This window comes from Gopherus flavomarginatus, chromosome 1, assembly GCF_025201925.1.
Source record: "Gopherus flavomarginatus isolate rGopFla2 chromosome 1, rGopFla2.mat.asm, whole genome shotgun sequence".
Lineage (NCBI taxonomy): Eukaryota > Metazoa > Chordata > Testudines > Testudinidae > Gopherus > Gopherus flavomarginatus.
Window position 1 is genome coordinate 90499692 of NC_066617.1, and position 20606 is coordinate 90520297.

The following is a 20606-nucleotide window of genomic DNA, read 5'->3' on the forward strand; positions in this document are numbered from 1 at the left end:
AAGCTTTATATAAAAAGAAAGAAAAATAAGTACAAATGTTCTCTCTGTATTAAGATGATACAACACAGGGTCAATTGCTTAAAAGAATATTGAATAAACAGCCTTATTCAAAAGAATACAAATCAAAGCACTCCAGCACTTATATTCATGCAAATACCAAAGAAAAGAAACCATATAACTTACTATCTGATCTCTTTGTCCTTACACTTAGAAACAGAAGACTAGAAAGTAGAACTACTTCTCCAAAGCTCAGAGAAAGCAGGCAGCCAGAAAACAAAGACACAGACACTCAATTCCCTCCACCCAAAGTTGAAAAAATCCGGTTTCCTGATTGGTCCTCTGGTCAGGTGCTTCAGGTGAAAGAGACATTAACCCTTAGCTATCTGTTTATGACAACCCCTCATCTCTTTGTTATGAATACATATATTCCAGATACCAAAAGGTGTGAAGGCACTTCCTAGGTCTGTACTAGGGTAGAACAATTATATGTCTTATCCTTTCCCTTTGCGACATTTCAGTACTGGTCTGCAAGAGTAACTTTCTTCCTGTTGCTATGTGTAGCGGGGTGTTCACCGGCTCCTGCCCTGAGGGGTTTAAAACAGCCCTGGAGGAGGGCTGTGGAAGGGCAAGATGCCTGGGCTGATTGGGAGGAAGCAGGCTCAGCTGGGGCCGTGCCCCAATCAGGGCCCAGCTGGCCCTATAAAGGCTTGAGCCAAGAGCTCAAGCAGACAGTCTCGCTCTGCGTTCAGAGAGAGAAGGGCCTGGCTGCAGGGAGCTTAACCAGGAATCTGGAGTGGAGCAGGGCTAGGGAAAGGCCAAGGGAGTTGGGGAGCTCTGGCCTAGGAAAGCCCCAGGCTGCAGGCCTGGTAAGGCCTATTAGGTACTGGGTTGCAGGGGGCAGCCTATGGGTAGCCAGAGGCAGCAGGTCCAAATCCCTTTGCCTGTGATGAGTGGCTTATACTGCAGTCTGCCCCAGTGAACGGGGGCTTGATGGAGCCTGGGCAGTAGCCAAGACTGAGGTGAGTGGGGATAGTGGGTGGGGGTTCCCCTCGGAGGGGGAGACCCAGAACTGTGGGGGTACTGCCAGGGGGGGCAGCACCCAGTTAAAGGAGCACCGGGGTCCTGGGAGGGACACGAGGGCCAAGCTGTGGCAGATCACCGGCCTGCAGAGGGCACTCCAGACTGGAAATCGAACTTATTCCCTGAGAGACCAGCGGGAGGTGTCACGGGTGAGTCCCGTGCCTTTACACTCTGGTAAAGCACTCATGTGTCCTGGTCTTGACAGCTTCCCTGTCTGCTTAGACTAGGGGTTATGGAATACTTAACATAAATGAGCAGGGTTAAGGCTATATAACTGCTATGATATTACTTTTATGTACTTAATACGTACTGATATTTATATGATGCGAATAATACATATTAGCATATGTGAATCACATTACCATCGCAGACTATATTAGTCAGCAAACACAAGCACATATAAAACTTCACACATAGGTTGGTACATACATGTCTGACACCCAAAGGAAACTGAAGGACTTACAGCCAATTTTTAACAACGTAGATTATCTGCTCACTTTTTTCAAGGGTCAGGCTAACATATAGATTTTTTTCTTACCCACTGGTTTAGATTTGAGACCTCACTTTTGTGTAGTACTGTATAGTATTCCATTATTTTTATTTCAGATGTTTCGCTTTCATGTCTTTCTCTGTTTATTATATGTATGGATATATTTTAATAAATGATTTCTCTGATTTTCATTATAAAGGTTTTGAAATTGTCAAATAGAGTTTTCAAATCTAGGACTGGACATGAGAAATCTGTACAACATTGCCAGTTTACATCTGATGGACAAACCCTTATTTCAAGCTCTGATGATTCAACTATACAGGTGTGCAAAATGTTTTTAAACTTACATTGGAGCATTCAAAGCTACTAAAGAAAAAGTAGGTTTACACTACAGATAGTGCAGACTCAATAAACTCCATGCATTTTCCATATTGACCATTGTTAGTCTCAGGGTCCATTTGGATGGAGGACCATCACAGTTGAGCAATGTGGACTGGCAAGGAGATGTCTGTTAGCAAGGTCAGTCTTCTCGTTTACCTCTCCTAACCCCACCATTGAAACTTGCTTGCTGTCTTGCTAATGGCATCATTCACAACTTCTCTACACTTGTGTTCATAGAATCACAGATACAATATCATTTGTCTGATTTGTGGGTTAGGAACTAACCAAGTTCAATAACTCTGATGGTTTATAATTTGAAGTTATAAAATCTGAAGTACTTATTTTGTTACAAATAAATCTCCACTGACATTCAAATTTGGGTCTTTGATATCAATGGATATGTAGAGAGTAAAGAATTTTCAGACTTGGCTTAGTTCAGGACTGGTAGGTGTTTCATTTTTTAAAAAATGTAGAGAATGGGGGCAGCAAATTGCTTCTTTTAAGTAATTAATTGTGCATGCTTATGTTGTTGGACAGAAACAAAAAGAACCAAGTCAGAAAAAGGAGCACTTCATTGATAGCCTAGAAAGGACCAAAATGTTTAGTGAAATCTAAAGTAGCATGGTGACCTTTGTATGTTTTAGAACTTTTCTATTTTGTGTTCACATAATGATGAATTACGCAGTTTTGGTAAAATTTAGCTGAAATAAGTGTCATAGTTGCAAAGAAATATTGATTTTCAAAATACAGTTCAACCATTTAGTAATTTAAGAATTTTGGGACCTGATCCAATGTATACTGAAGTCAATTAAAAGACTCACTGACCAGTGTACTTTGGATCAGGCCCTTGATTGTGCCTTTATGGTAACTAATTTAAATATGCAGAGATGCACATTTGCACATGGGAGGTTAGGATTGAGCTTGAAGTCTGATTCTTTTTCTTTTCTTTTTTTGTGTTTTTCTTTTTTGCACACATATAAGAATTACTGAGTAAAGGAAAATTTATTAATTCCTTTATTTAACTTGTCTGACAAGTTGTTTTTTGTTCTAGGATTCCCTCTAGTGGCTAATTTAGCACTTAAATTTTCTGGGTTTTCAACCACATACTTTTCTTGGCTATTGACTAACCTTTTTTCTTTGGTGCAGAAAGCTATAGGTTTAAAAAAAATCTTGAGCTATTTAATAATTTCTGTAAATAAAGTAACATCCTTTAAATGTTTAATGCACAGTTGCTGAAATTAAAAAGAAAAAACTACACAAACTTTTAAAACAAAAAGTGACATTTGATCAAAAATGTATTTTAACTATATAATTGAATAAAATTGCTTTACTGTAAAATAAATGAATTAAAGTGTGAAAAGTTATTGGTTGAAATAATCAAGGTTTTTAGACCCTACATTTGAGTTTGCAGGGGAAGTTTTCAAACTCACTAATAACGGCAGCTAGTTATTGAAAGTCACATTATACAAATTTTATTGGGAGCCTTTTTCCCTTTTGTCAAGAGTTACTTCACTCACATAAACTTTCTATCAGCTGCCCATCATAATACGCTTTTGTGACTGGCTCACATTAGTGCTTATCCAAGATGTGTTGCAACAAAGCCAGGTACCTTCAATAGTTTACATGGACTGGAAGACAATGGATATTTTCTGCTGAAAAAAACAAGTTAATCGTGGTTAAATTATATTTGCAATGTGGAGGAAGAACCCATTGTTTGTTTTAAAAGCTTACAAATTCTATGTTTATAAGCAGGTGTGGAATTGGCAATCAGAAGAATATATATTCTTAAAAGGTCACAAGGAAGCAGTGAAGAATTTTAGGCTTTTGGAAAATTCAAGACTTCTTTCCTGGTCTTTTGATGGAACAGTTAAGGTAAATATAAAATATCTTTGTATTGACAAATTACAGAAGGTACCTTGTGTCTTTAATTGGTAGCAAAAAACCCATAAAACTGTGTATTTAATTTTCAAAGAATGAAACTTAGGCCTAGTCTATGCCGAGGTTTTTACCTAGAGGTGGAAACTATGTGATATAGCCGCACTAGTTGATCAAAAACTGCAAAGTAGTCTGTACATTTTTAAATTTTAATAATATTTTATAGGTGTGGAATATTTGTACTGGAATTATAGAAGAAGATTTTGTTTGCCATGAAGATGCTGTTCTTTCTTGTGCTGTTTCACCTGATGCCACCAAGTTTTCATCTACCTCTGCTGACAAAACTGCCAAGGTCAGTAAACATAGTATTGACAAAAACTGCACAATGAGGTAAGTATATCATGGAATTTGTGCTAAAGACCAACTTCATTAGGTAGCCAACAACCACTCCAAATACCTCTAAGTATTTCAAAATATCAGAGTGTGTGAGTGTGTGTGTGTGTGTATCAGGTGACTATCTGTTAGTTTGTCTGTGTGCTTGCTTGCGAGGTTATAGTGTGATCTGTTTTGAGGGTCTGTGTTCTGAGCCAAGTGTCTGGCTAGGCTAGGCTAGGCTAGGCTGAGAGTTTACCAATGAGCCTGCTGTCCTTTGATTTCCCCAACCCCGTAAAGTGCCTTGACAAGGGGACAGAGCTAACTCAGGGAAAATATATTCTTCTTTTAAGTGCTTGCTCACGTCAGTTCCATTCTAGGTGTGTATAGTTGTCAGACACTTTTGCGTTAGCGGTATCTGTAGGGCCGGCTGTGGCACCCCCTTGAGTGCCACGCTCATGTGTCAGTACATCGGGCGCTGCCCATCGTATGCTCTCTCGGTTCCTTCTTACCTTCCATGCTGGTTGGTTGTCACATCTTTCCCTTGCTTTGCAAGTGGTCAAAGTTTTTTTTTTTTCCCCCTACTCCTTGAACCTTGTGTTCCAGCTGTAAATAGTTTGTTTATTTACTTTATTTAGTTAGTGAATAGCTGTTAAGTACTATAGTTAGTCAGTTAGAGTCCCAGCGGGGCATGCTCCAGTCTCCGAGTTTTAAGCCCTGCTCGGACTTCTACAGATGAAAGTAAAACTATTTCCCCATGTTTATTTGCCCCTCCCCCCCCCCACTGCTGTTCCTCACAACTTCTTGTCAGCTGCCGCAAATGGACCATTTTGATTACCACTACAAAAAGTTTTTTTTCCTCTCCTGGTATTAGCTCATCTTAAGTGATCACTCTCGTTAGAGTGTGTATGATACACCCATTGTTTCATGTTCTCTGTGTATATATCTATCTTCCTACTGTATTTTCCACTGCATGCATCCGATGAAGTGAGCTGTAGCCCACGAAAGCTTATGCTCAAATAAATGTGTTCGTCTCTAAGGTGCCACAAGTACTCCTGTTCCAGACCTATTTCTGTTAGTGACCTTCATGGTAACTGTCTGAAGTGCTTGGGGGAATCCCACATTAAAGAGAAATGTCGCATCTGTAAGAACTTTCATCCCAGGACACAGAAAGAATGCAACATTCGTTTGAGGGCCCTCCTCGTGGAGGCAGCTCTTTGGCCAGCCTCGGAGCGAGCCTGGCCGAACACAACTCCCAGCTCTTCCTGGTATGGATCCCCTTCATCGGTGCCCAAGAAGAAGACTAAGAAGAGGGACTGAGCAAGTTGGGGCATTGGGCAAAGGACCCTGCTTGGGTTGCCCACCCACACCAAAGCTGCAAGGGGGCACATCCCAAAGGGACCTACTACTCCCCTAAGGGATCTGTCACCAACTCTAGGGAGTGGTAGAGGATCCAGGCTGATGGCCCAGTCAATGCTCTCTCAGCTCCCAGTGCCCAGAAAGCAACGGACTCTCCTGCTGCAGCTGGCACCGTGTGCAGGGATGGACCCAGTGAAGACTCCCTATAAGGGGTAAGCCAGCCAGGAAGGCCTCCCAGAAAGCGAGTGAGTGCCATCGGTCTCTGGAGCTGAGGCAGAGCCCTTTGTCACCACATCCTTGGTGTCAACGTCAGCCCAGGTCACTGATTCGCTGCTGCTGGTCCCTGACACCACGCTCTCGGCACCGATTTTATTTTTGTGCTGACCGTCACCATCTCTGGCATCTTGGGATGCTCCGTCTACTTCCAGCACCGGTCTGACCATTCGAGGCACTGGTCACCCATGGTGACGGTTAGCCGACATGTTGATGGCCCCACCCTGGTCACCGACGGAGGATTTCTCTAGCACAGGCAAGGAATTCAGCCCCTCGCCAAGACAGCACCATCACGACTAGGCTCTGAAGAGTGCATCCACCACAGCAGTGCCGACCTGGCAGCAGGGCCAGTGGCCAGTGCAATGGCCTTACTGGAATGCCTGGGGCATGCTGGTTATGCCAATTCCCCCGTCTCACCAGTCCTCGGTTGCTGCGTCGAACAAACCCCAATCAGCACTGGCGGCACTAGGCTTGGTGCAGGAAGCACTGGCATGCACTGTGATGGAGGAACAGGTGCCCACCCTGAGACCCCCTGTCCCTGTGGGGGATGATACCCCGGCCCTCACCCTGTGGTTCAGTGGGCGTCGCCCTCTCCAAAACCTAGCTTTAGGGACCACCAAGCCCTGCTCCCATGGGTGGCCACCAACTTAGGCCTCAAGACGGAAGATATGGTGGAGCAATCGGACAATGTGCTCTCCACATCCACCCCCACACGTGTTCCACTCCCAGTGTGCGAAGGGGTCCTGAACGTTGCCAAAGCCCTCTGGCAAACCCAGTCCTCCATCATGCCCATTTTCAAGAGGGCCGAGGAAAAAGTGTGTTGTCCCCACTAAGGGGTTTGAATACCTATATACCCACCCACCCCCAGGGTCGTTGTTTGTGTCAGTGGCCAACAAAAAGGACAAGCAGGAGCCTGCCAGTTCCACCCCCAAGAATAAGGAGGAGAGACTAGACCTTTTTGAAAGAAAAATTTATTTCATGGCCAGTCTTCAGTTCCAGGTAGTGAACCACCAGGCTTTTTTACGGCATTATCATTATAACCAGTGGGACTCGCTCCACAAGTTTAAGGACTCCATACCCAAGTTGATGGCCCAAGTGTTCGGGGCTCTTGTGGAGGAAGGTAGCACAGCAGCTTGGTGCTTCAGCGAGATGGCACAGGATGAGTTCAATTTAGTGGCCAGGGTGGTCACCTTGGTGGTGGTCATGTGGCACAGCTCATGGCTTCAGACCTCTGGCCTGTCCCAGGAGATGCAGTCCTCCATACAAGAGCTTCCGTTTGATGGAGTCAGGCTGTTCTCCAATCAGACGGACACGAGGCTGCACGCTCTGAAGGACACTTGGGCCACCCTCCGCTCCCAGGGGATGCATATGCCTCAGTCTGCGAGGAAGCCATTCCAACCACCTTCACTGCCAAGGCCTTAGTAGCCTCGGCACGGGTCTACAAGGAGAAGAGACAATGGGTTCAGTCGCCGCTGCCCTTCCTCCTCCCGCTCACCTGCACAACCTGGCCAGGTGAAACACAATGGAGCCAGAAGCAGGCATTTTGAGGGTGTGCTCGAGAGTGACGCCCCAGTCACCTCCCCTGGATCTGCCCCATCTTTTCCTCAACCGTCTCCATCCCTATGCTCCATGGTTAACTACTGAGGATTGGGAATGTTGGGCCTGAGTCCAATACTAGGAAGTAGAGCGACCTACCTGGCCACCAGGAAACAATTCACATGCTGGGCCTTCGCCCAAGTTGTTAGGCCTAAGCAGGCCTCGCTGCAGCTGATGCTGGACTACCTTATGCATCTCAGGCTCCAAAGTTTGTCCTTTTTATCAGTTAAGGTCAACTTGCCTGCTGTATCTGTCTTTCACCTTCTGTTCCAGGGCAGATCAGTCTTGGCTCATAGCATGATGGTCCGGTTCTTAAAAGGTCTGGATTGTCTCTACCCTCGAGTCCGGGACCCAGTCCCTCTGTGGGACCTGAATCTGATGCTCACACAGCTTGTGAAAGCTCCCTTCGAGCCCTTGGCATCCTGTTCCCTTCTTCTGCCTGTAGGGCCTCCAAGATTAGGGTGCTTACATCGAGGCTGTCCTATACAGTGTTCTTCAAGGACAGAGTCTAGTTGCAGCTACATCCGGCTTTCCTGTCCAAGGTGGTTTCACAATTTCACACAAGCCAGGATGTATTCTTGCCTGTCTTCTGCCCAACGTCTCAAGTCTGAAGAGGAACATAAGTTGTCCTCCCTGGATGTCAGGAGAGTGCTAGCATTCTACATCAAGAGGACCAAGCCATTACACAAGTCAATGCAATTGTTCATCACGGTGGCAGGTAGCATGAAAGGTCGTCCAGTGTCCACCCAGAGAATTTATTCTTGGGTCACAGCTTTTATCCGATTCTGCTACGATCAGACAAAGGTGCTTCCACTGGCAATTGTAACCGCCCAGTCAACCAGAGTACAAGCCTCGTCGGCAGCCTTCCTGGCCCATGTGCCAATCTCTGATATCTGCAGGGCTGCCACCTCGTTTTCTGTACATACGTTCACATCTCACTATGCACTTATCCAGGAAGCCCAAGATGATGCTGTCTTTGGTAGGTCGGTATTACAAGCCGCACGTCTGTGAACTCTGAGCCCACCTCCAGGGATACTGCTTGTGAGTCACCTAGAATGGAATCGACATGAGCAAGAACTCAAGGAAGAAAAAATGATTATCTGCCTTTTGTAACTATTGTTCTTAGAGATGTGTTGCTCATGTCCATTCCACTACCCACCCTCCCACCCCTCTGTCAGAGTTGCCAGCAAGAAGGAACTGAGGGGGCATAGGTCCGTCAGCACCTGATATACTGATGCATAAGCGCAGCACTCAAGGTGGCACCATAGCCAGCCCTATGGATACTACTAAGGCAAAAGTCTCCGACAGCTGTGTACATGGATGCAGAGCACATCTAGAATGGAATGGACATGAGTAACACATCTCAAAGAACAGTTACAAAAGGTATGTAACCTCTTTATCCCAACTTTTTTATGTATAAAATGATGGGGTCTAAATTAGCTCAAGAACGAGATCTTGGAGTCATTGTGGATAGTTCTCTGAAAACATCTGTTCAATGTGCAGTGACAGGTAGGAAGCTAACAGAACCATTAGGAAAGGGATAGCTAAAAAAAGAAAATATCATAATGCCACTATATAAATCTGAGTATGCCCACACTTTGAATACTGCGTGCAATTCAAGTCACCCCATCTTAGAATTGGAAAAGTTGCTGAGAAGGGCAACAAAAATGATTAGAGGTATGGAACAGCTTCAAGTCTGAGGAGAGATTAAATAGACTGGGACTCTTCATCAAAAGAGACAACTAATGGGAAATTATGATAGAGGTCTATAAAAAAAATATGAATGGTAAGAGAGATTGAATAGGAAAGTGTCATTTACCCCTTCACTTAATACAAGAAATGGGGTCATCTGATGAAATTAACAGGCAGCGGGTTTAAAACAAGCAGAAGGAAGTACTACTTAACGTAACATACAGTCAACCTGTGGAACTCATTGCCATGGTATGTTGTGAAGACCAAAAGTATAACTGGGTTAAAAAAAGAATTAGATAAGTTCATGGAGGCTAGGTTCATCAATGGCAATTAGCCAAGATGATCAGGGATGCAACCCTATGCTTTGTGTCCCCCTAAACTTCTGATTGTCAGCAGCTGGGAGTAGATGATGGGATGAATCACTTGAAATTGCCCCGCAGCATTGGGCACTGACCTCTGTCAGAGACAGAATATTGAGCTAGATAGACCATTGGTCCTACTCAGTATGGTCATTCTTAGGGACTACACACACTCTTAAGGAGAACTGTTGACTTTAGTTCTCAGAAGGTACAGAGTCCATGCCCAGTATTTTGCATAGCTATGTGTATTGCTTTAGGGTTTTCTTCTTTTAACTAAAACATTAAGCAACTAACTACAAACAATTTACAAGACAAGATTTTTTTAAAAAATAACTAAGTATTCAGGTGTGTCTCTCATTTTCAAAAGTACTGAACACCCAGCAACCCTCATTGACGTCAAATCAGGTACGTTCCTGATGTGAATCTCAGTTTAGGCTTCTGTTTTTGAAAATAATTGGCCTACTTTGTATTTTGCCCCTTGTATGTCCAAATGTTAACTAGCAATCAGATCCTAATTGTCTGCAAGTTTGATTTTAGACATTAAAATTATTTTGTGCAGCACCTGAAATACAATTTTTATAAAAATATTTGAATTACATCAGATTATGCAGTTCCTTCAAAATCAAAACACTTTGTGAAATCAAGCCTATTTTGCTCCAATTTTGTTTTGGAAGAAAATCCAAAAAACAAATTCTAACATGTCAAAATGTTTTGATTTTTTTAATTTTAAAATGAAATTTTTAAATTTTTAAAAATTGTGTATAATATATTTTTATATCATATTATCTAAACTAAATGTTCTTAATGATTCAAAATGATTACTTTTCAGAATTTTCCTTTCAGAGAATGTTAAAATTTTCCAGTTTTATTCCTGTTCAGAAGAAAGCCACATTTCAAAATTTCTAAATATTTTGAGAACTGGAACTTATTTTTAAGTATTATTTTACAAATAAATAGATCATTTAAGGTTCCCTTCAAGTTTCAAAGAAAATGTATAAACATCTTTATTAAAAGACCACCTACTTTGAGATTACTTCTTGTCAGCCCTGTGAGTGGGCTGCTAAGTGCATGTTCCATTGTATTATACTACAGTGTATGTTTCAGTGTATTTTTTGATCTTATAAAATATCTTTGTATTGATTCATGAAGTTCCTTTTCCTTAATAACTTCATGAGCTTTCTGTCTAACAGGTCAGGAGCTTAAAATGTGTAATACTAATTTAAAAAAAACTGCGCACAATTTTTCAAATAATACCTAACAAATATGTGCCTCTCAGATTTAATTAATCTGGGATTTATGTACTTTGAATATTTTTGATCTCTATGTTAACACGTGTTTCTGGTTGGAGTGGACAGTTAAAATTGCGTACATTTTCCATGAAGTACAATTTATCTTTAATTTTTTCTTAAACATTTCATTTTTAGATATGGAGCTTTGAAAGCTCATCTGTTCTTCATGAGCTTCATGGTCACAAAGGCTGCGTGCGGTGCTGCACTTTCTCCTTCGATAACAAATTCTTGGCCACTGGAGATGACAATGGAGAAATAAGGGTACATTTGGAGACATTTTAGTAATAATACATTGAGTCAAAACTGCTCTAGGGGTGCTTAGCCCAGTGTAGTTGCCAGATATTATTTGGGTAATTATATTCTGCCTATTTAATTTCCCTATGTCATTTTGGGAATGTTGCCAGTCAGGAATAAATAGTGACTCCTTTGCCATCAAGGTGGCAGCATTTTTTTGTAGTTGGGGCACAAGTGAGCTGAAAATCATCTAGAAACTATAGGCTGTTAAATTGCTTTAGAAAAATATCTAAAAGATTAGACTGAATAGAGTGTAAAGACTACAAAAATACCAGAAAAGAGCATTCTGAATAGATTTGCATGTGTACCTGTTTTTGCACTTTTTTTTATTATTATTATTGATGTTTTTTGTGTGGTGGGACTCTGATCATCCATTTTGAGGACTCATGGTTTACAAATAAACATACAGATTGATAGGAAAGGATTCTCTTTTTAGGGGTTCCTTGTGAGTATTTTGTTTAAAGTTTGTTTTGCACAAAAAAAAGTAGAAAATGTAATGTAAGGTGGTTTTATGCCCATTCCTCACTCCCTGGAAGCAGAAAATATATTTGTCATGTTGACTTTGTGGTTTTTTTTACGGTGGTCTAGTGATGATGATTATGGTGCTCTATAGATGGCTGGCATTCTTTAGTAATTAGTCTCCCACGAGTCAGTTGTGAAATAAACCCTCCATATACCATAAAGGTACAAGATTAAGAGTTATCATCTGATTTGCCCTCTCACTTTGCAACCAAATATAATGTTTGAAGTACAGGTTGGATTTCTCCAGTACTAAAATGAGAAAAAAATAAATCCTGTAATCCTTGCAGCCAATACTCCTTTTTATTTAATGCCATTAATAGATTGTATAATTAATTATCTCTCTCTTAGATTTGGGCTGTCTTAGGAGGTGAATTACTTCATCTCTGCTCCCCCGTTACTGTAGATGAAGGAGAATCAACACATGGTGGCTGGGTAACAGACCTCTGTTTTTCTCCTGAGAGTAATATGCTTGTGTCATGTGGAGGATATCTTAAGGTAAGCCCCACAAAATAGTGTTTTAATTTAAAGTACAGGATTGGAAGGTGACACCCTCGGTTTCCTTGTCATATTTGGTATTTTAGTTTTAAAAACTCTTTCCCTCCCACAGCCCCCATTTCTGATAGCTTACAACTTTCTCAAATTTCTTTTGGAGATGACATTTTTTCATGCTTGGTTTCTGTCCAAAGGTTTAAAAAAAAATAGAGTAAAATCAATTATCTTCTGAGTTATTTGAATATAGCATTGGTGGCAAACTTTCCTTAAATGTTGAATCTTAAATGTTGAACCAGTTATCATCTATAAACCACTGTATTTGCAAGGCCAGAGAAAATGGAATTGAATAATCAGTTATGCTGATCAATGGATTCATGAGTATTTCTAAATCTGTCTGATGTTGTATCTAGCATGGTAAAACAAATGTCTTGGTAACAGAACTATTTAATTGGCTAATCCATAGAGTTTCTTTTTACTTAGAAGAAGAAAATAAAAACAACCCAAGAAGAAGTGACAAATCTTCAATGACCAGAACTATGATTAAGAGTAGAAACTGATGTTAGCAAAATACCCCTGCTAACAAATGTTCTTATATTAAGGGCATGATCATTGCTGAATACCCTCAGATCTCCTCAATCTTGGGTGTTCAGTACCTCCAAAACATAAACTTCAGAAAGAGTTGTGTGCTCTGAACCTTGCAGGAGAGGACCCTTATTTTGTAAGATTTGAACATCAAATACTCGGTTGTTCACTTTTTTTTCATAAATACATAAGAGTTTAAAAGGAGTTGGTGATGGTATGTGGTCCTGGTCTCTAACAAGGTCTCCTACAGGCTATAATAATAATGTGGCACTGTACTTTGGAAAACGTACTGTAAAGATCCTCTGAAAGGATGTAAGTTAAAACAGGAAATTGAAATTTATCATTGGTGGAGAAACTTCTAGTGGCTACTTTTGTTTAATTCATTAGAGATTTACAGTAACTATTGTGGTTAGATTCATTGAGCTGTATCCTATTATCTGTTTTTTACACACAACTATAAAAGACTTCAGTGTGAGTTTCATGTGTGGAAAATGACAGGATGTCATAGAACTGTAAGCCTAGAAGGGCCCTTGAGAAGTCAAGTCCAGCCCCCTGCACTGTGGCAGGGTCAAGTGAACCTAAACTATTCCTGACAGATGTTTTGTCCAACTTGTTTTTGAAAGCTTCCAATGATGGGGACTCCACAACCTCCCTTGGAAGCCTACTCCAGAGCTTAAGTACCCTTATAGTTAGAAAGTTTTTCCTAATATCTAATCTAAAATCTACTTTGCTGCAGATTAAGCCCATTACTACTTTGTCCTGCCTTCAGTGGACATGGAGAACAGCTGATCACCATCCTCTTTATAACAGCCCTTAATATATTGGAAGACTCTTATCAGTCTTCTTTTCTCAAGACTAAACATTTATTCTAACCTTTCCTCATAGGTCAGGTTTTCAAGACCTTTTATCATTTTTGTTGTGGACAAATTGGAAAGAGTGTGGAAGAGAGCATCTTTCATAAATTGTGGTGCCCAGAATCGGAACCAGTACTCTAGCTAGGGCCTTACGAGTGTCGAGTAGAGCTGGACAATTACCTCCTGTGTCTTACATACAACATTCCTGTTAATACACCCCAGAATCATATGTGCTTTTTTTGCAGCTGCATCATTGATGACTCAGATTCAATTTGTAGTTCACAATAACCTCCCAGATCCATTTCTGCAGTACTACCACCTAAACAGTTATTCCCCATTTTGTAGTTGTGCATTTGATTGTTCCTTCGTAAGTGAATTACTTTGCACTTGTCTTTATTGAATTTTATCATCTTGAATTCAGGCCAATTCTCCAATTTGTGAAGGTAATTTTGAATTTTAAACCTGTCCTCCAAAGTGCTTGCAACCCCTCCCAGCTTGTTATCATCTGCACATTTTATAAGCATGCTCTCCTACTCCATTATCCAGGTCATTTAATGAAAATTATATTGGGCCGTTTGTCTTTGCTAAGAATTCCAGAATCAGCTACATATTAGGATTGGCAGCAGATGTTGGAGGGCAAGGGCAGGAGAGGGAGTGGAAAAAAATTATTTTAAAGGAAACATAGAACTGCACCTTAGGAATTGCCATGTTGGACCAGACCCTTGATCCATGTAATCCAGTGTTCTGTCTCTGACACTGGCCAATGCAAGAAACTTTTTTGTGGATAATTATGGAGTAAACTTCCCATGGGAAAGTTCTTCTTGATTCCTAGTATTTAGTGGTTAATTTATGCCCTGGAAAACTTGAATTTTGATATTTTTAACAAATTTTCTATTCTGCTAATGTAATGGATAATGAACTCATCTTTTAAATGTGTAATCCTTTTGTGACTCCAGCTAAGCTTGTGGCCTTAATGATCTCTTTTCACAGTAATTATGTTATATAAAAATATATCTCCTCAGTTTTGAATGTTATTTCTCAGTTTCATTTGCTCCTGTGCAAAGAGAGGGGTAACAGGGGTATCTGACTTAATCTTCTTTCTTCCATTTATTATTTTATATATGTCTTTATCATGTGTTCCTCTAAATTAAACAGCCCCAATCTCTTCAATATGTTCTCATTTGAACATCTTTCAGACTTCTAACAATTTTTGTCCCTCTCTGAACCCCTTGTTTTATTTAAGATTGTTGACTCTTTCCTCAAATGCAGAATGAACGAAGAAAATTTGACGGTCAACTAGGCCTACCATGCTAAACTTATTTTTAAACTTCTTATATTCTAATTCTATTCCTACTAATTTAAAATGTTTCTCTTTTTGTAGTGGTGGAATGTAACTTCTGGCGAATCCTTACAAACGTTCTACACAAATGGAACAAACCTCAAGTCAATATATGTGTCCCCTAGTTTCAGAGTATATGTGACCGTTGATAATCTTGGTATTCTTTATGTGCTGCGGATGCTGGAATAAATCCATTGAGCAGGGTGGATAGTAAAACTCATGCAACTGATACAGAGAGTTTTGAGATGGAAACAAAATTCCGCTAATCTATTTGACATTCATTAAACTGTGAAGTGTTTTTCAGTATTGCATTTATGAAATGTTTGTATGTATAATATTATGTAAATTTTTGCAAATGAGCATGTATTTAATCTTGTTTTTGATCAGCATTATTATTATTAACGATTTGTCCTTAAATTTTGATTTGCATACTAAGTATGCACCTTATTACACTGTTGGTAAAATTATATTACGTTTTATTCAGATAGGGTGAGATAATTGTTAGCAGAAGACATAATAGGAGTATAATACATGGAAATCATAGTTTGTAGAAGTCTGGTGGCAAATGTTTTCAGGTCATGAATGTGACTGACTGTAAAATACCAAAAATTATGATCTTTTACTATGCATGTGTGACATTGTTTTAATGAATACTGAATGGAAAGAATTAATGACTTCATTAGAATTTCATTTTTCAGTACAAACTTGGTGGTATTTGAGGAATATAAAAATATTTTAGAGAAGAATCAAGTAGCTCTCCCGCTGGTACAGCAGCACTGCTTTGTACTACTGTATCGAACTATCATGCTTTCCAGACTTATGGAGATGAGGTGCATTATATAGAAGGGTAGTGAGTTTGGCTTGCATAGGGAGAAGATAATTTGCTGCAGCTCCCTTTAGGCACACACTCAAAGGGCGTTGTAATTGCATTGGTGGAGATTATGTACTCGTTTTCTAGTCGGAGGAAAGATATGATAGCCAGCTAAACTGAGAATGGAACTGGGTCAAAAGGCTTTTGTTCAGAAATACTGGTGTCTCTCGTGTGACTAAAAATACAGAATTTTTCCTTTTGTTTAAGTTTAGTTTTCACTCCAGTTTGTGCCATGAAGATGATAATGTGTGCTATCCTGGTCAGCTTTGTTTACAGGGGATCCTCTGCAGAGGAATCTTTTTTGCCCCCAAAGTATGTGATTTTTTTAACATATTTTTTGATCCTGTAAAAGCTATACTGTGTCTGAGATATTCTACACTAGCTGCCTTTTTTCTTAACTTAGATTTTGTGGCTAATTAAATAACAAACTATTTCTAATCAAACTTAAAGTAAGCCTTGTTCTAGTAGGTTGATTCTGACTGTTAGTTAACTTGCTCAGGCAGTAATAACTGTGATTTCCATATCTTGCAATTAATTGCAAAAACCTTTTTAATGTCAGTATTTGGATGTTTAACATGTTAGTGTCTTTATCAATTCTCAATTTCAGTAATTGTTCATCTTGTATTTCAGAATAAATTTTAAAATATTGGTGTTTTTTCTATGACAACCAAACTTTTTCATTTCTTCATCTATAATCTTCTGCAATTAGACTGTATTAAAGCAATATTGGATACGGGTAATGTAGTGAAGTTATACAGTCAGATGTAAAAAAATGTAATTAAAAATAAATGTAAGAAGTGTGTGTGGTTTTTTTGTATATTGAATTTGTATATGGAAAGCATTAAAAAACAATCCAAGCTGCTTCAGCCTAATTTGTGAGTAAATCTTGGAGCGTTTCAGTTTATACTTCATGGGGGAAGGGGATTCAAGGATGAAAAAAATGCAAAGTTTGCAGAAATTTTTTCTTTTTCACGAGCAGCATGCACAAAAGAGAATCAGAGACAAATAAATAATCTCTCCATATGTGTTACCAATCTAAATACATAAAATATAATGAAATTTCAAACTGCATATGATAATGATATGCAAGTTATTTAATCAAGTCAGCATTAAATAACAAAGGTTGAAGGAATATAAAAGGTAAGAGGTGGGATTCTGACCTCCTGTATTCCACTGCGCCCCTTGCTGGCCCCTCACAAGCCATGCTACAGCAAGTGGAAGCTGGAGCACTGAGCAGCAAAGGAGATTGGTGGCTGCTCCAGGCTACAGAGCAGTCCATAGACAGCGGCTATAAATTACAGCAGCCCTTTGCAGCTCTAATTTACACTTGGGACCATACTAGCAGCCCAGAATCCCAAAGATAGCTTTAATTCTCCTTCCATGCTGTTCCTCATAAAGGCATAGCACAGAAAGTCAGCCAGCATTTCAAGTATATTTGAAAGCAGCCAGCCAGTTAGGTAATGAGCTACAGGAAGAGTGTGTCACATGAGCTACAACAGAAAGGCACTCACACTAAAAGCAGTGAGATCATGGGGTGGAGGGACAGGAAAAAGCCTGGTGCTATATTAGTGGAGGAAGCAAGGAACAAAGTAGAGCTATACAAAGTCTGTGAGAGATGGGAGTGAATCCCTGGAGGATTTTAATTTTAAACTGGGTCCTAAAATGAATAGGGAGCCAGTGTAGGCATTTGAGGGAGGAGATGATGTGGATACACTGTTTTGTGCATGAAGGCAAGGCTGTAGCATTCTGCACATGTTGCAACCTGGACAGCTAAGTCTTGGAAAAGTATGCGTAGGAAGTTGTAAGGCAAGAATAGAAGGTGATATGATTGAGGTTATCTGTAAAGATGGAGTCAAAGCAGTAGTTCATATGGGCAAACATAAGGCATTGGTGTAGGAATGAAGGGAAATATGTCTTCTGTAGTTAAAGATCTATAGCAGTTGTGAGAAGGCCTTAAAGAAAAAAATGTAACTGGCAAGAGAAGCTGTAAATATGCTGAGTTCAAAATGTAACTGATAAAAGAAGCCTCTAATTGTCCAAACCTGTTCTAACAGATAACGGTTTTGTGATATGTTAAACTTTTATTGACCCCTGACATACCAACGCTATATTGAGGTAAGAAGCCCAGTCATATTTTTGTCTATTCCTGGCCTAAGGGAAAGTCCAATCCCAAATGGCCCAAAAGTGTTGTTTTTGCAGAAGTCAGCAATTGGCAGTGGCATTGCTGTTCATTGAAAGGTATAAATTGTGAACTCTTGAAGGAGTCATTAATAGTACCTGCCCTAACCAAGTTGGAGCCAGGCAACGTGGATGAGAGTACCCCTGAGGTCTAGTCCTTCTGTGAGTATCTTAATTAAATGTCTGAGTGTCTTTTACTGATTAGATGTAGTAATTATTTAGGCTTTTAGGCATAGTTAGAGCAATTTATGTAAATGCCATTTGGCCTTTGAATTTAATAAAGGAACTTATAGTTGAATTTGTGTCATGGTGGCACCCTCTGTTGACAGTAATTCCAATAGCTGGCAATCGGTAGCCTTGCAAATATAGCTGATGAGAGAAGAGTCAATAACGTTGCTCAAGTTTCCGAACAGAAGAGACAAATAGAAGATGTTATGTTCTCTCATTCGCCCTTCACAGCTCACATCTACATGCTGCTTCACATTAAAATCATATTGCTAAAAATAAAATGAAATAGGGGCCTAATATATCAGCAATTTCTTTCAATGAAAAGCAATAACACAGTTAAGACATAGTTTTATAGCAACATATAGGGGGAGGAAATACAGCTTGGTCAGCAAATTCAGTAGTTTTCCTTTATGCTTAGCTATATTCCAATTAACACAAAAGGAACAAAATTTAGCCAGAAGCAACTTATCTTGACAGCGTTAGTACTCCCATTATCTCTTGTAGTGTCAGATTAAATAGAAACATTTCTCCCTCCAAAAACTAATAAACCAATTAATGAACATCTCCAGTTTTGTTATCTAGTCTCCTTATCGTCAGCTAAAATCAATAACATCATGCTATATTTTAAATATTCTTTTCAGAAACCACTTTCCTTATCTAAGTTGCTGCAGAGGTTTTCTGTCACTTCGTTATCTTTAAACGCTGCCTTTAACACTTTTCACAAATCTTTGCTTTCTTGAGTTTCCCTACTAAGGAGGAAGGCTAGACAAACCCACTAATACCAGTGTTTTCAAAAACCTTACATTGCCTTAACTGGCACTGTCACTTTAATTGCATTTCTCATTGTTTTGTCCCTTCTAATCTGATGTTATGTTTCACACATTCATTTTAATAAAACTGGTTACTGCTTCTAATTTCTTCTTTGTGCTAAGGACCCCAAGTCTATTGAGAACTTCAACCTGTGTGCAGTTTGGAGGCTCAATGAATCCTATCAGTCACAGATAGCAGAGGACTGACCTGCCCCCTGAAGTTCCCTCCAGTTTTAGCTGCTTCCATAGAAGTAGGTGGTTCAGGCAGACACCCTCCCCCCCCCCCCGACCCCCCCACACTACAGAGTTTTCCTGAGGGAAATTCCAAATTTTATTTCAAATGATTAAACTAATGGTTCAGTTTAATAATGTGTTGGTCTAATTCCCAGCCGTGTCACAGGGCTGCATTTGATTGTTGGGGCAATTGTTCCCTCAGTTCCACTTCTCAAGCATTTGTAGCTGCTGGTTCTCCAGCAGGCTTTAGGGAGTGAGCCAGGATAAGAAAACCTGAAGCAAGATGCAGGCTGTGCCAGATGGGGTCATTTCAGCTCCTTCCCTTCCTGTGCCATGCCCCTGATCCCTTACACATCCCTACACTAGGGCTTGGGGAAAGGAGGCCTTGGGAAGCAGCCTAATGGCTGTCATCCCAGAGTAGGTATTATGGAGAATTCTTCCCTAGGAGGATACGGAGCTTTCAGAGCCCTGTGCCACCAGTCTGGCCCTTTTTTGCTTCAGAATGTGGTCTGAGCAGTGTGAGGGTCTTGCCCCGTGTCTGCTTTTGAGAGTTCCAAGTTTCTCAATCCAGAGTTGTGGCCGATAACACTCTCACTGCAGAATTTCCCTACCTGGATGCTTGTTTCCTTAATGCTCTGTCAATACAGGGCTTCTACACAGTACTTCAGCTTCTGTTGCTCAATGTGTAGCTTTCCCTTTTTGAGGCTCTGTTAACTCGCGCTTTCAATGCAGTTTCAATGCCCCACTCCTAGCAGGGGAATAACTGGACTTCCCAGATGTAGCCCAAGATGAGAGGCAATAAACAGTTCCCCTTATTGCCTGAAAGTTATATAGGGCAAACTTACCTAAAGATAAGATTCTTTGAAAAAAATTCTCCAACTGTCTAACTAGACTGCTAACTCATAGTGACTGTTACATATTTCCATGTTTTTTTTCCTAATAGTCTTGAAGGCTCATGTGATCAGAGGCACCTCAGCTCCATTTCCATCCAAGAGTTTTTTAGAGCCAGCACATAGTGTTCTCTGCATAAACTTACAAACCATTTTTACATATATACTCTGCATTGGTATATAAACCAAAGTTTGGCTATTGGTGTTATAAAATGTATTTCCTGGTTGACCGTAGCTCATTGCTCCTGATTTCTATATTATATTTGTGGGTTGTGTCTTGTTGAATGAGGAGTTTGGAGTTTGTTTTTTTTTTTTTTTTAAACCTGGTATTCTTTTAAACCTTTGTGTGTGTAACAGACGGGAGAATCTCTGTCTTGTGATGCTTTCAAACTATTTTTTGGAGTGGTGGTGGTTACAAAACTATTTAGCTTGTTAATCTTGTTTCCCTGTAACTTCAACCCAGTGTATGTGGTCCTGCTCCAAGAGCAACTGAAGGCTTTTTTTTTTCTAGCTGAAAAGCTTATGCTCTGTACTAGAGAGAGCTCCA

At 40.2% G+C, this 20606-nt stretch overlaps 1 protein-coding gene across 4 annotated transcripts in view; it reads left to right on the forward strand.

The window, feature by feature from the left end:
• Positions 1 to 16517, forward strand: part of APAF1 (apoptotic peptidase activating factor 1) — a 91135-nt gene extending 74618 nt beyond the window's left edge. For all 4 annotated transcript variants that reach the window (XM_050934496.1, XM_050934503.1, XM_050934518.1 and 1 more), the window contains 6 exons: positions 1770 to 1892; positions 3704 to 3823; positions 4053 to 4178; positions 10902 to 11027; positions 11931 to 12077; positions 14892 to 16517. In XM_050934496.1, coding sequence (XP_050790453.1) covers positions 1770 to 1892; positions 3704 to 3823; positions 4053 to 4178; positions 10902 to 11027; positions 11931 to 12077; positions 14892 to 15038 — 789 coding nt within the window. In that variant the 3' untranslated portion in view covers positions 15039 to 16517. The remainder of the gene's footprint in view (positions 1 to 1769; positions 1893 to 3703; positions 3824 to 4052; positions 4179 to 10901; positions 11028 to 11930; positions 12078 to 14891) is intronic.
• Positions 16518 to 20606: the final 4089 nt, after the last annotated feature.